The sequence below is a fragment of the Urocitellus parryii genome, chromosome 12 (assembly GCF_045843805.1).
Source record: "Urocitellus parryii isolate mUroPar1 chromosome 12, mUroPar1.hap1, whole genome shotgun sequence".
Classification (NCBI taxonomy): Eukaryota; Metazoa; Chordata; class Mammalia; order Rodentia; family Sciuridae; genus Urocitellus; species Urocitellus parryii.
In genome coordinates, this window is record NC_135542.1 from 80,867,214 (window position 1) to 80,882,398 (window position 15,185).

General features: G+C 36.5%; 1 protein-coding gene across 2 annotated transcripts in view; it reads right to left on the reverse strand.

Annotated features, from left to right (window-relative positions):
* Window positions 1-15,185, reverse strand: part of Pus10 (pseudouridine synthase 10) — a 76,118-nt gene that overhangs the window by 4,751 nt on the left and 56,182 nt on the right. For both annotated transcript variants that reach the window (XM_026387172.2, XM_026387171.2), the window contains exons 15-16: window positions 14,830-14,947; window positions 2,329-2,471 (exon numbers count right to left, since the gene is read on the reverse strand). In XM_026387172.2, coding sequence (XP_026242957.1) covers window positions 2,329-2,471; window positions 14,830-14,947 — 261 coding nt within the window. The remainder of the gene's footprint in view (window positions 1-2,328; window positions 2,472-14,829; window positions 14,948-15,185) is intronic.

The window sequence follows — 15,185 nt, forward strand, 5'->3', positions numbered from 1 at the left end:
CTGGTCCCATTTTTCAATAATGGCAACTGGCATCTGCCCAGACAGTAGGTTCCACAGAATCACACATACAATGACCTCAATGATGGATTTTCTTGTAACATGATCCAGTTATGGCAATATGATAGAAGAGACAGTGAAAATACCTAATCTTGATAAAGATCCTTCATGAGAATTATGGAAGGCCTAGTTGTCTGCTAATATGGTTATTAGCAAAAGATTAAGTTTTGTTTTGTTTTTGTTTTAGAAATGACTTTGTATTTTTCCTTCATAAGTCTTTAAATTTGAAAGGCAATGACAAAATTCTGGAATTTGATCTTGGTAAGATTACATTAACATTCCTCACACAGGACTCTACAGTAGCCTTGAAAATATTTATCTTTGAAAGATACAAGTTTATATCAGTGGGTTCAGTAAAAACCCAGCATCATGCTGAGTTATAGAAAGCAGTATTTAGGGCAAACCATTTAATAGAATTTGAATAGGAAAAACACATTTATTCTTAGAAGATAAATAAATCAATACTATAACATGCTGATATTATGTCCTCATTTTCTCAAAGCTTATTCACTCTTCCTTCACTTGAGTGCTGACTCAAACATAAGACTTGTAATTATCTAGTGATTGCCATTTTCTTTCACTTTCTTCAAAAAATGCTATTTCTGATAGAAATAAGGAGATGACCAAAAAGCCCCAAAATAACCAGTTAAAAGATCGAGAGAGATTATATTCACAGCCAGAAGAACGACATTTAAAGCAAACAAACTAGCTTAGTATACTGAGCAATATATGTACACAGAGTATACACAAAATAAATTTAGTACGTGGATAGCCATATGGTATCTAAAGCTTTGCTAGTCTTTCTTGGCAATGCCTTAAATACACGTATGTGGCTGGTTCTAAAAATGTTTTAATAGGATAAGACATTAGTTTCTCCAAGACATTGCATTTCTCCTTGGTACCCAAAAACTAAAGCCAGAATTAGGTAGTAAGAATTTTTTTTTTTTTTAATCTGTGGTCAGAGGCAAAACTCAGTGATGAAATGTGTGTGTGCTAACTGTGTGAGAAGCTCTGGGTTCAATACCCAGAATCAAAACATAAATAAAATGTAAACACCTGTGATTTCTTTGAAATTCCATCCACAATAGGGAAATGTCCTCCAAACAACAAAGACACAAAGATCTACCCACTGCATCTACATAAATCATCCCTACATCCAAATTGTAAACTTTATAAGATATTTGGAATAGATAACCTATCCTTGATTTGGCCAAGTAAATCCAGATCACTCCTGGAGCAGAGGTGAGGAGGTTGGTAGGAAATGAGAAGCAGAGTAGTTAAAGCAGCAATATAGTCAAAGTGCTATTCGATATATTTGTTATATACATGTTATTACTTTTATACCAGTTAAAAGGTGTTTTATCACTTCATGCTATTGGATCACAAGGCTAGGACCACAAGAGCTCCCTGATACATGTGAATCAGCACCTCAGTTCTGATACAAAAACACATAAGTCAGATTAAGTTATAAAAAAAATGACCTGCCCTGGACTATGGAAATTTAAACTGAATTTCAACCTGTACTATTTATAACAGTCAAACTTTTAGGAGTCTGAAAATGGTGCTAAGTGCCAGCACAGCATTCCTGTCGACAAAGTTTATGTGGCTCAAATAAATGACATGTAATCTGAAATGCTTTGTTTTTGTTTTTTCACAAGACATGCAGAAAAAGAATATTTCTGTTGTTCTGGGCCAGCACCCAAATAAAGATCAATATGTGAAGTGTCACCTGGCATGATGGCACATGCCTGTTGTCCGAGCACTTTGAAGGGAGTCTAAGGCAGAAGGATTGCTTGAGTCCAGGAGTTCAAGACATGCCTGGGAAACATAATGAGATTCTGTCTCTTAAAAAAAAAAAAAAAAAAAGTAAAGTTGCACTACCACTTGTTTAATCATCTGGGACAAATGCTTGAAATGCTAAAAAGACCCCAAAATGGTCATGAATTCATTACTTGAAAAATATGTACAGACAGCAAATGAATCAATCAAAAGTATTTTCCAAGTATTTACCATGTGCTAACCACTATGTAATACACTGTAATTAACTGAAATATAAAACTAACATTGGACTGCTACCTCATAGTTTAAAATATCCTCTTGAGAAACAAATTTAATGGGGGGAAAACCCCTCAAACAAAAAAATAATGAATTTCTTCCCAATGTAATACTTTCCCTAATGCCTCCCAAACCAAGCTAAACCTATTTTCTAGGGCAGCATAAACTCTCATGGGGTTTTGGCTAGATTATTGCAATACACAGGTGAAAGGATACGTTCCAGCTTGAGTCTTCAGATAAAGGCGGAAATGATGTTCATCCACATAGTGTGTCTCCATAGAGTGGATGACACGAGTTCTCAAAGCCAAGGGTCTTCGGTGAAGGACCCGTAGAGGGGTTTTCTGTTCAATCTTTAGGTCCTAAAGGAAGACAACACAATCACAGTGAAGCCTGTCCTAGCAATTCCTTTGTTACCCACAGCTCACCACAGTTGTTTCTTTGGAGGATTCCATCTATCATTGTCAAGAGTAAGAGGTAATCAAAACTGGAAAAAATTATGTCCCTTTTAGGACATATGCAGCATGTGTCATATCCTAGTTCATAATTATTCATTTTCTGGGCCCAACAACCCTCACCATAAAAAAGACTTGGGGACTGGTAGAGCACTAGCCTAGCATGCATGAGGCCCTGGGTTCGATCCCCAGCATCACAACAAAACAAAAAAAGTGGGGTTTGGAAGTAAATGATCCTCCAGATCTCTTCTGCTCTGAAATTTAACAAACTGATAGGACCCTGGAGTTTTATCCTGCCTTTTACTTCAGTAGGGCTCTTCTATAGGACAATGTTGTTACAATAGTTTTCTTTTTCTTTCTTCTTCTTCTTCTTTTTTTTTTTTTTTTTTTGTTGTTGTTACTTTTTCTTTCCTCTCCCCTTCTCTTAATTTTATTTTTACAATTGTTTTCTAACCCAATCAAGCAAGTGAGGATTTCAGGTTGGGGTACAAAATGGTTGGTTGTAGAAGGCTGCAAATCAATGCACCTGTGTGTACGGGCAATGTGCATTCTTTAGGGAGAACCATATACAAATTTTCAGGGTTTTCTGTTTTGTTGGTTTGTTACACAAAAGGCTATAATTTGTAAGAGTTATCATTTAGTGTGACATTTCAATATAGTAATTACAAATAAATATGTACAACAGAACAAGTCCCTTAATATTTATTAGCCCACCTTGAGAAAAACAATATTTATGTCTATTTTTTTAAAAGAGAGAGAGAGAGAGAATTTTTAATATTTATTTTTTAGTTCTCGGCGGACACAACATCTTTGTTTGTATGTGGTGCTGAGGATTGAACCCCGGCTGCACGCATGCCAGACGAGCGCGCTACCGCTTGAGCCACATCCCCAGCTCCATATTTATGTCTATTAACAATTCAGACTTTTTAGAGACATAGGTTTACTTTTCTCATAATTAGTTCAAATTAGAGACTTTCCTTTATGTAAACATACAAATTAAGATGCAGATGTTAATACCATAAAAGGTCAACTAATTCCAAGTTTTAAAAATTTATTTATTTATTCTAATTTATTATACATGACACCAGAATGCATTTCAAAAGCACAATTTTTCATGTCTCTGTTTTTATCTTTTTTTCCAATATATGTTGTACACAAAGTAGAGTCATACCATTTATGTCTTCATACATATACTTAGTGTAATGGTGCCTATCTCATTTCACTATCTTTCCTACTCCCCGCCACCTCCCTTCCCCTTTCTCCCCTTTGCTCTATTTAAAGTTCCTCCATTCTTCCCATGCCTCCTCCCCACCATTCTGGATCAGCATCTATCCACATATCAGAGAAAACATTCTGCCTTTGGGTTTTTGGGATTGGCTTACTTCACTTAGCATGATATTCCCCAATTCCATCCATTTACCTGCAAATGCCATGATTTTATTCTCTTTTAATTTCATAGAAATAGAAAAAGCTGAGTAATATTTCATTGTGTACATATACCACAGTTTCCTTATCCATTCATCTATTGAAGCACATCTAGGTTGGTTCTACAATTAGCTATTGTGAACTGTGCTGCTATAAATATTGATGTGGCTGCATCACATAGTATGCTGTTTTTAAGTCCTTTGGATATAAACTGAGGAATGGGATAGCTGGTTCAAATGGTGGTTCCATTCCAAGTAATCTCCACACCGCTTTCCAGATTGGTTGCACCAATTTGCAGTCCCACCAACAATGTATGAGTGTGCCTTTTTCCCCAAAATCCTTGCCTTTGTTATTCAATAAGTGTATTGTATATCATCTTCTAAGGACTGTCTGTTTAGTTCCTTGGCCAATTTACTGATTGGGTTATTTGGGGGTTTTTTGGTGTTAAGATTTTTGAGTTCTGGGGCTGGGGTTGTGGCTCAGGGGTAGAACGCTCGCCTGGTGCATGTAAGGCCTTGGGTTCGATTCTTAGCACCACATAAAAATAAATAAATAAAAATAAAGGCATTGTGTACAACTAAAAGAAAAAAATATTTTAAAAAAAATTTTTGAGTTCTTTATATATCCTAGAGATTAGTGCTCTGATGTGAGTGTGGTAAAAATTTGCTCCCATTCTGTAGGCTCTCTATTTACCTCACTGATTGTTTCTTTTGCTGAGAAGAAGCTTTTTAGTTTGAATCCATCCCATTTATTGATTCTTGATTTTACTTCTTGAGCTATAGGAGTCTTATTAAGGAAGTCTTATTAAGGAAGCTATAGAAGTCTTATTAAGGGGCCTAATCTGACATGATGGAGATTTGGGCCCACTTTTTCTTCTATTAGGAACAGAGTCTCTGATTTAATTCCTAGGTCCTTGATCCACTTTCATTTTGATGCATATGGATTTCCAGTTTTCCCAGATACATTTGTTGAAGAGGCTATCTTTTTTTTTCCAATATATGTTTTTGGTGTCTTTGTCTAATATGAGATAACTATATTTATGTGGATTTGTCTCTAGTGTCCTCTATCCTGTACCATCAGTCTACAAGTCTATTTTGGTGCCAATACCAAGCTGATTTTGTTACTTTTGCTCTGTAGTATAGTTTAAGGTATGGTATAGCGATGCTATCTGCTTCACTCTTCTTACTAAGGATTGCTTTGGCTATTCTGGGTCTCTTATTTTTCTAGATGAATTTCATGATGCTTTTTCTATTTCTATGAGGAATGTCATTAGGATTTTGATTGGAATTGCATTAAATTTGTATAGTGTTTTTGGTAATGTGATCATTTTGACAATATTAATTCTACCAATCCAAGAACAAGGTGATCTTTCCATCTTCTAAGGTCTTCTTTAATTTCTTTCTTTAGCATTCTACAGTTTTCATTGTAGAGGTCTTTCACCTGTCTCATTAAGTTGATTCCCAAGTATTTCTTCCTTTTGTTTTTTTTTTTTTGAGGCTATTATAAATGGGGGTAGTTTTCCTAGTTTCTCTTTCAGAGGATTTGTCACTGATGTACAGCAATGCCTTTGATTTATGGGTGTTGATTTTATATCCTGCTACTTTGCTAAATTCATTTATTAGTTCTAGAAGTTTTCTGGTGGATTTTTTTTTTGATCCTCTATGAATAGAATCATGTCATCGGCACATAGTGATAGTTTGAGTTCTTCTTTTCCTATCTGTAATCCTTTAATTTCTTTCATCTAATTGCTCTGGCTAGAGTTTCAAGAACTAGGTTAATAGAAGTGGTGAAAGATGGCATCCCTGTCTTGTTCCAGTTTTTAGAGGAAATACTTTCAATTTTTCTCCATTTAGATTGATATTGGGGCTTAGCACCAATAAAGCTTTTACAATGTTGAGGTATGTTCCTGTTATAGCTAGTTTTTCTAATGTTTTAAACATGAAGGGGTGCTGTATTTTGTTGAATGCCTTTTCTGCATCTATAGAGATGATCATATGATTCTTATCTTTAAGTCTATTGATGTGATGAATTATATTTATTGATTTCCATATGTTGATCCAACCTTGCATCCCTGGGATGAACCCCACTTGTTCATGGTGCACTATCTTTTTTGTGTTTCTGTATTCAATTTGCCAGAATTTTATTGAGAGTTTTTGCATCTATGATCATTAGCGATATTGGTCTGAAGTTTTCTTGTTTTGATATGTCTTTGTCTGGTTTTGGAATCAGGGTGATATTGGCCTCATAGAATGAGTTTGAAACAATTTGAGGAATATTGGTATTAGTTCTCCTTTGAAGGTCTATAGAACTCAGCTGTATATCCATCTATCTTGGTCCTGAGCTTAGGCTTCTGATGGAATCTTCCTATTTCATTGCTTGAAATTGATCTGTTTAACTTGTGTATATCATCCTGATTCAGTTTGGCAAATCATATGACTCTAGAAATTTTTCAATGCTTTTGATGTTTTCTATTTTATTGGAGTACAAATTTTCAAAATAATTTCTAATTATCTTCTGTATTTCTGTAGTATCCATCGTGATATTTCCTTTTTCATCATGGATGTTAGTAATTAAGTTTTCTCTCTCCTTCTCTTCGTTAGCATGGCTAACGGTTTATCAATTTTTCTTATTTTTTCAAAGAATCAACTTTTTGTTTTGTCAATTTTTTCAATTATTTTTGTTTCAATTTCATTGATTTCAGCTCTGATTTTAATTATTTCCTGTCTTCTGCTGCTTTTGGTATTGATTTGTTCTTCTTTTTCTAGGGCTTTGAGATGTAATGTTAAGTCATTAATTTGTTGACTTTTTTTTCTTCTAAGGAATGAACTCTAGGCAATGAACTTTCCTCTTAGAACTGCTTACATAGTGTCCCAGATATTTCGATACGTTGTATCTGTGTTCTCATTCACCTCTAAAAATTCTTTAATCTCCTTCTTAACGTCTTCTGCAACCCATTGTTCATTCAGTAGCATATTTAGTGTCCAGGTTTTGGAGTGGATTTTATTTCTTATTTTATCGTTGATTTCTAATTTCATTCCATTATGATCTGACAGAATGCAGGGTAGTATCTCTACTTTTCTATATTTGCTAAGAGTTGCTTTGTGGCATAGCATATGGTATATTTTAGAGAATGATCCATGTGCTGCTGAGAAGTGTATTCACTCGTTGGATGAAATATTCTATATATGTCTGTTAAGTCTAAGTTATTGATAGTTATTGAGTTCTATAATTACTTTGTTCAGCTTTTGTTTGGAAGATCTATCCAGTGGTGAAAGAGGTGTATTAAAGTCACCCAGAATTATTGTGTTATGATATATTTGACTCTTAAACTTGAGAAGAGTTTGTTTGATGAACACAGATGCTCCATTATTTGGAGCATATATATTTATAATTGTTAAGTCTTGTTGATGTATGGTTCCTTAAGCAGTATGAAATGTCCTTATCCCTTTTGATTAACTTTGGCTTGAAGTCTATTGTAAGTGATATGAGGATGGAAACCCCATACTTGTTTTCACAGTCCATGTGAGTGGACTTGTATTTGCTTTCTTATATCATTCTTTTAATTCATAGAACATTTTAATTATGTACATCCTGAACTACTTCTCTGTTTTTTCCCAACCTTTCACCTTCAGTTTGTGGATGTCTTTTCCTATAAGATGAGTCTCTTGAAGGCAGCAAACTGTTGGGTCTTTTTTTTTTTTAATCCAATCTGCCAGTCTATGTCTTTTGATTGGTGAGTTTAAGGCATTACCATTCAAGGTTATTAGTGAGAAATAATTTGTATTCCCGGTCATATTTGTTTATTTTTGGTATTTAACTTGACTTGGTTTCTCCTTTGACTGGTTTTCCCTTCAGTGTAATACTTTCCTTTGCTGATTTTCATTATTATTTTTTATTTTCTCATCATAGAATATTTTGCCAAGGATGTACTCTAGTGCAGGCTTTTTAGTTGTAAATTCTTTTGACTTTTGTTTATCATGGAAGGTTTTTACTTCCTCATCCAATCTAAAGCTTAATTTTTCTGGATATAAGATTCTTGGTTGGTATCCATTTTCTTTCAGAGCTTGGTATATATTGTTGTAGATCTTCTGGTTTTCAGGGTCTGAGTTGAAAAATCTGCAGATATTCTAATTGGTTTCTCCCTGTATGTAATCTGATCCCTTTCTCTTGTGGCTTTTAAAATTTCTCTCCTTATTCTGTATTCTAGGCATTTTCATTGTAATGTGCCTTGGTGTGGATCTGTTGTGATTTTGTACATTTGGTATCCTATAAGCCTCCTGTATTTGATTTTCCAATTCATTCTTCATGTATGGAAAATTTTTCTGATATTGTTTCATTAGACAGACTGTTCATTCCTTTGGTTTTTAACTCTTTGCCTTCCTCTATCCCAATAATTCTTAAATTTGATCTTTTTATGTTATCCCATAATTTTTGAATGTTCTGCTCATGGTTTCTTATCTTCACTGTGTGGTCAACATTCTTTTCAAAATTATATATTTTGTCTTCATTGTCTGAGGTTCTGTCTTCTAATCTGGTGGTGGTTGTTTCTATTGAGTTTTTAATTAGTTTACTGTTTCTTTCATTTCAAAGATTTATTGTTTTTTTTTTTTCAGAACCTCTACCTCCTTATTGGAAGTAATAATCTTTTGCTTCCTTATTTGCTTATGTAGCTCTTTATCAAAATGATCTTTTGTTGCTTGTATTTGCTTTCTTATATCATTCTTTAATTCATAGAACATTTTAATTATGTACATCCTGAACTACTTCTCTGTAATTTCTTCTGTTGTTCTGGCCACGGATTTTAATAATGTAGTATCCTGATTCTTTCTTCCCTTGCTTTTTCATGTTGCTCATGTGTCTTCCCTTCTAGCACTGCAGATCTGAGGCTTTAATTTTTACACTATAGGCTTACAGTGAGTGACCCTGCAGGTTTACAATACTTCTCCTTTAAGGGGGAGAACAATATCAACAGATCCCAAAACAAACAATACACAACCTTAAATCAAATAGCTGCTATTAAGACGTTTGTGGTTTTGTCATAATATACAGAAATGGTGAGTTCAATTATTATCTACAATATAAACAGTAGGTTTGCAAAAGGATCTACAGTTTCTGATGGTGGGCAAACAGAGAACTGGGAGTGAGGTGTAGGATGACATGTTAAAGGGGTAGGAGGTGAGCATATAGTTATTAGATCTTAGAAAGTGTGAAAGAGGTATCTAAAGATGGTTAATAGCAGAAGAGAAAGTGATTTTGGAGAGACAAGTAAGTGGGAAGACAATAGAGAGAGTGCAAAAAACAAATATTAAGAAAAATAAAAATGTAAAAATAGGAGATAAAAGAATATACAACACAAATGTAATATACTATTCAGACATCCCAGTCCTCAGTAGCCTAATTCATGAAAAGTGCTTGGTTTCACAAGTGTTGGGGATGTGAGGACGGGAGAAGAGAGAGCAAGGAAAGAGAGGCTGGGATTGTGGCTCAGCAGTAGAGCGCTCGCCTAGCATAGGTGTGACCTGGGTTCAATTCTCAGCACCACATAAAAATAAAGGCATTGTGTTGTGTCCATCTACAAAAAAAAAAAAAAAAAAATTCTCTCTCTCTCTCTCAAAAACAAACTAAAACAATACTATTAAAAAAAAGAAAAGAGGAAAAAAATCTCAAAGGAAGATACAAGGATTGATTTTGTTGGAGATCAGTATCTTTCCTGCTTCCCTTCTCATCCAATAGCTGGGGTTGTCTGTTGTTTGCTGGTATCTCCACCCTCAGGATGGTGAAGTTTATTAGGGTGGGATGGTCTTGGGAGCGGAGTTCCTGGAGGTGGGGTATTGCACTTACCTAACCCGATGGGAGACTGCACCCCAAGGATCTCCTTTGGTGCCCACTCGTGTGATGTGGGCATCCAGTATTACCTCCTTATATCACCTGTAGACCTCACAATTCCTGGTCTCTCAACTCTATCTCACTCACCCGCTCCCTTTGTACTTCCCAATCAGGAACCTCTCTCTCCAGAGGTCTTGTGGGCTGTTCTCTGGGGACTGCACACTGGCTGCAGAGAGCTGTTTTGTATCAGGCAGTTCAGGACCAGCTGCATATCTGCAAACACTGTGCTGGGATAGTGGCTGCCAGGGAGAGGGAAACTGGAGACTACAGGTACCTTGATATTGCTTTTAAGCCCCAGCAGGTGTTCCAAGCTGGGAGTAGCCCCAACTAAAATGGCAACAAAGGTGTCCCAAGATGGAGGCGGCTGCTTTCAGTGATGGGGTGTCGAGTTGGGTAGTACTGGGTGGTAGCATTGGGCAGCTGTTCAGAAATGCAGTTCTGTGGCATGCAGTGTTGTGGTTGGCGCCTGTCTCCAGACCCTGTGTGGTGTCCCCAGGTGGAGGCTACTGCATATAGGGTACTATGGTAGTGGCTGCAGTGTCCCAAGATAGAGGCGACTATGGGAGCCCCACGTTGATAGACGGGGATCCACATGGGAGTAGCAGCTAGAGGTCCTGCATCTGGGTAGCAGCCAGGTGTCCTGTGTGGGAGCAGTAGCTGGGATTCGCAGGGATGCTGATGCCAGTGGTCCTGCTTGGGCACAGCAGCCACAGGTCCTGCGTGGACAAGTGACTGGGAGTACTGCGCTGACACTGAGGCCTAGAGACCTGCACAGCACAGCAGCTGTGATTCCTTACAGGAGCAGCTGTTGGGGGTCCTCTAATCACTTGCAGAGAAATAGTATTCCCACCACTTGAACCCCAGGTCACAGAGTGACAAAGAATGCAGACTCCCTCTAGCCTGCCATCTTGAATCCCCCTTCCCCCAACTAATTCCAAGTTTTAAAAGCAGATATTTGAGCCAGGCATGGTGGCACATGCCTATAATCCCAGTGGCTTGGGAGGCTGAGACAGGAGTTCAAAGCCAGCCTCAGCAATGGTGAAGCACTAAGAAACTCAGTAAGACCTGTTTCTAAATAAAATACAAAATAGGGATGGGGATGTGGCTCAGTGGTTGAGTCCTCTGAGTTTAATCCTCAGAACCACCCCACTCAAAAAAAGTAAATATTGGAATGAATGAAAATGTAGGTTCAGAAAAACATTCTCTGAGTTATCTTGTTGGAACAACTGCTCCAAATTTACATGATTAGTGTGGGCCTGAAGCCGTGCTAAAAAAAGAAAGGTTCCTGTCTGGCCTCCTCTCTATCAAGTTTTCTACCAAGAAAAAGCAAGCAAGTTCTGACAAAGACCACATTTAAAGGGTGTGAGCGCTTCTATCAGAGCAGTGAGTCAATGGTCCCTCCTAACACTGTGCATTTTAAGATTCTATAATTCTTTACTTTCAAGATTTTCGTTCTGATGAAATATTTCCATAAAGTTTGACTTTTCTCTAGTCAAAAGACGAAACAAGTAAAGGATAAGGCTGAAATGTTAACAAGTCTATAAAGATAGAGCCTCTGCTTCAGAGTACAGAAACATCTAGCCTTTAAATCAGCAACTATCTAATGAGTGCTCTTCTTCTCTACTTCCTTTAACTTTCCAGTCACTCCCAGTACTTTGGCCATGAGCCAGACAATCAAAACAACCAACAGAGCTGGTAGACCCACCACTCTTCCAACATAACATTCATATTAACACATGCTCAAGTGTCTCTTTGGGTCTGTTTTCAGTTGACAAAAGGAAAACACTTCACTTATTCTAATGTTGCACACCATTATCCCATGCTACTGAATTTTCAGAAACACGCACTTTTTTTCTTATAAGTTGCCCTTTAGAAAGGGGACACAGGGCTGGGGTTGTGGCTCAGCAGTAGAGCATTTGCTGAGCACTTGCCAGGCGCTAGGTTCGATCCTCAGCACCACATAAAATAAAGTAAATAATGAAGGTATTGTGTCCAACTACAAGAAAATATTAAAATAAATAAATAAAAGGGAGGAAGGGACACAGGCAGGGGAAATAGCTCAGTGCATTGGATGTAGCTAGAGCACTTGCCTAGCAAGCCCTGGGCTTGATTCCCAGCACTTAAAAAAAATTTAAATAAATAACTCAAAATAAAAAGAAGGGAAAAGTAGTAAATCTGATGTGACTTTTCTCAGAATGAGGAAGCACTTAGTGCTTATTATTTTTATGCCAATAGGAATATGTGAAAATCACAACAATGTTACTAGTCACATCAGTCTACTTGGGTGATAGACGATTAAAATAAAATCTTTCACCACTTAATCTGGACCTATAAAATCACTATCAACATTATTTCTGATTTAGCTACATTGCCCCACACTATGAATCCCCAGGGTCTTGTGCATGCCAGCCCTGAATCTATCTTTTTAAATGAATTTATTTTTCCCACAGCATTCTGAATGACTTGTATACATGTGAAGGAATACAAAAGTTTAGAACTGAGCATGATGGTGCACACCTATAATCCCAGTAACTTGGAAGGCTGAGGCAGGAGTATTAACAAGGTTTTTTGTTTGTTTGTTTTGTTTTGTTTTTGAGTACTGGGGATTGAACAAGGGCACTTGACCATTAAGCCACATCTCCAGCCCTATTTTATTTAGAGACAAGGTCTCATTGAGTTGCTTAGCATCTTACTTTTGCTGAAGATGGCTCTGAACTCACAATCCTCCTGCCTTAGCCTCCTGAGCCCCTGGGATTATAGGCGTGTGCCACCACGGCTGGCTGTATTACAAATTTAAAGCCAGTCTAAGCAACTTAGTGAGACCCTGCCTCAAAAAAGAAAAATGGCTGGGAATATGGCTCAGTGGTTTAAAAAACACACCACCACTGGGTTCAATCCCCCAGTCCCCCTCCCCCCAAAAAAGTTTAGAAATCTGTTTGGCAATCTTAAAAATAAAATATCTGTCTATAGTTAATATAGAACTACTATATTAGTAGTATATTAACTACTAACCTAAAGACCCTAGGTAGCAAGACCAAAAGCCAAAGGGACTTAGATACAGAATTATAGAACCTGAGAATTTGAGTGGCCATTATAGGTGATTCCAGAAGCCTATCCTCTCATTTTATGGATAAGCTTCTCTCAGTAAGTGAATGATACATGTTTTCAATAAAACCACTCACACTACAAACACTACTCTGCATTTCACTTTTTTTTTTTCATAATGTCATGGGTGCTTCTACAAGTCATAGATTCAGATGTACTTTTTTCCCAACATTTTTAGGCATGTATACACACATTTGTATCTTTTTTCCCAACATTTTTAGGCATGTATACACACATTAACTTAAATTAAATGGAAACAAGTTGGTTTTGTTCTTTAATGGCTACATAATATTCCAATTTATCCCACCACTTTCAGTTTTATTATTGCTGATTTTACCACTCTGAAAAAAATCAGTAAACCTCTTCATGCACATATCTTCATGTGCTGGAGTTTCATTTCTATAAAAGATTTGTCAGTAGAAGATGTGCTGGGTAGAAAACCAGTGTATTTTTAGTTTTTACAGTCATTTCCATGTTGCTTTCCAAAAAGGTTGAATACTTTACATTTTCACTAACAATATATACAATATTCTTCTCCTCAACCTACTGTTTCATGCTATTAGTTTAATGAGAATAAAGTGATGTCCTACTGTGACTTCATCCTGGAGACAGAACATCTTTCCAAATGATTCTTGGCATTTGGAGTTGCTCTTTTCTTTAGCTGCTCTTTCCTTCTATTTCCTTCTATTTTTTTTTTCATGATTAAGTTTAAATCCTGTTTATGGTATCTTTTACCATATAATTTATTTCCTGTGTAGTCATATATAGACAAACACACACATTTGTGTGTGCCCAAATCACAATGTACCATATTATCTTATACCTTTTTTCCCCTTAACACTTATCAGGAACATTGTCCTATGCTAATAAATATCTACCACATAATTTTTTATATTTGGAGAGTAATAGAGTAATAGTCCATTATACAAAAAAGCCATAGTATTAAACCAGTCTCCTTTAGCAGGTCATGTATATTGTTACAAACTACTGCCCATTTAAACAATGTCCTGATTTTTTTTGGGGGGGGTGCAGATACTGGGGATTGAACCCACAGGTGCTTTACCACTGGGCTACATCACTAGTCAATTTTATTTTTTATTTTGAGACAGGGTCTCAGTATTTCCCAGGCTGGCCTGAAATTTACAATCCTCTTACTTCAGCTGCCTGAGTTACTGGGATTACAGGAGTGTACAACTGCACCTGGTACTATATACTTCTTTGAGTCCATCTGTGCTCATTCCTTGCATTTGAAAGCCAATTATCTTCACAGGAAGAGATGGGAGAAGGTGGAAAGAAATATAAAAAAGAACAGGGAGACCCTCTATTAGTGACATGCCCTTGAAGTTTTGTGTCAAAATGTATGTGCTTCACATATAGCTATATCCCCAGTCCTCATGTACTTAATCTTAATTATTAGTTCTGCTAGATATTTTTATTTCATGTAATCAAATACAAATAATAGCATTATTGAGCATTTTCTACATGCTAGGTACAATTCTGAGTTTTATATGACTAAATTCATTTAATTATTTAACTAATTTTACAGATGAAGAAATTGAAGCATTAGCTTAAGTAACTTGTCCAAAATCACACTAAGAAATGCAGATCAGGGTTTCACCCAAGAGATCTGTCTTCTGAGCAGGGCTCTTAATCGCTAGCAACAATGTCTATCCAACAGGTTAGATGAAGTGCCAAGTCATTCAGATAGTAAGTGGATTCAAAGCCAGGATTTGAATCCAGGTCTCACAGACCCAAAAGCCCATGCTCTATGACTTTCTGGTTATAAATTAGAAGACAACAGACAGTATATAGACAGTAGAAAAACAAAAGAACAGAACACTTAAACTACCTTTATATCATTCAGGAATTCGATGTCTTTCTTCTGTATTACTTTATTTGTCCATATTAAGGCACTATAGGTCTTAGTCTTTTCTTCTTCACCTTCTTTCATATGTCCTATTGCCTCTCTGAACAAAAACAATAAAAGAAAGTTTGCCTGAATATATATTGTACACCCAAGCCTTGCCCTAAATTCCTCTTTTTAAAAATAGCTTTATTAAGATAGAATTTCTGTAAAATTCCCTTAGATTAATTGTACAAATTCAATGATTTTTAATATCTTTACAGAGTCGTGTGGCTACCACCACCTGCTAATTCTACAATGCAATCATCATCCCCCAAAAGAAATCACATACCCATTAGCAG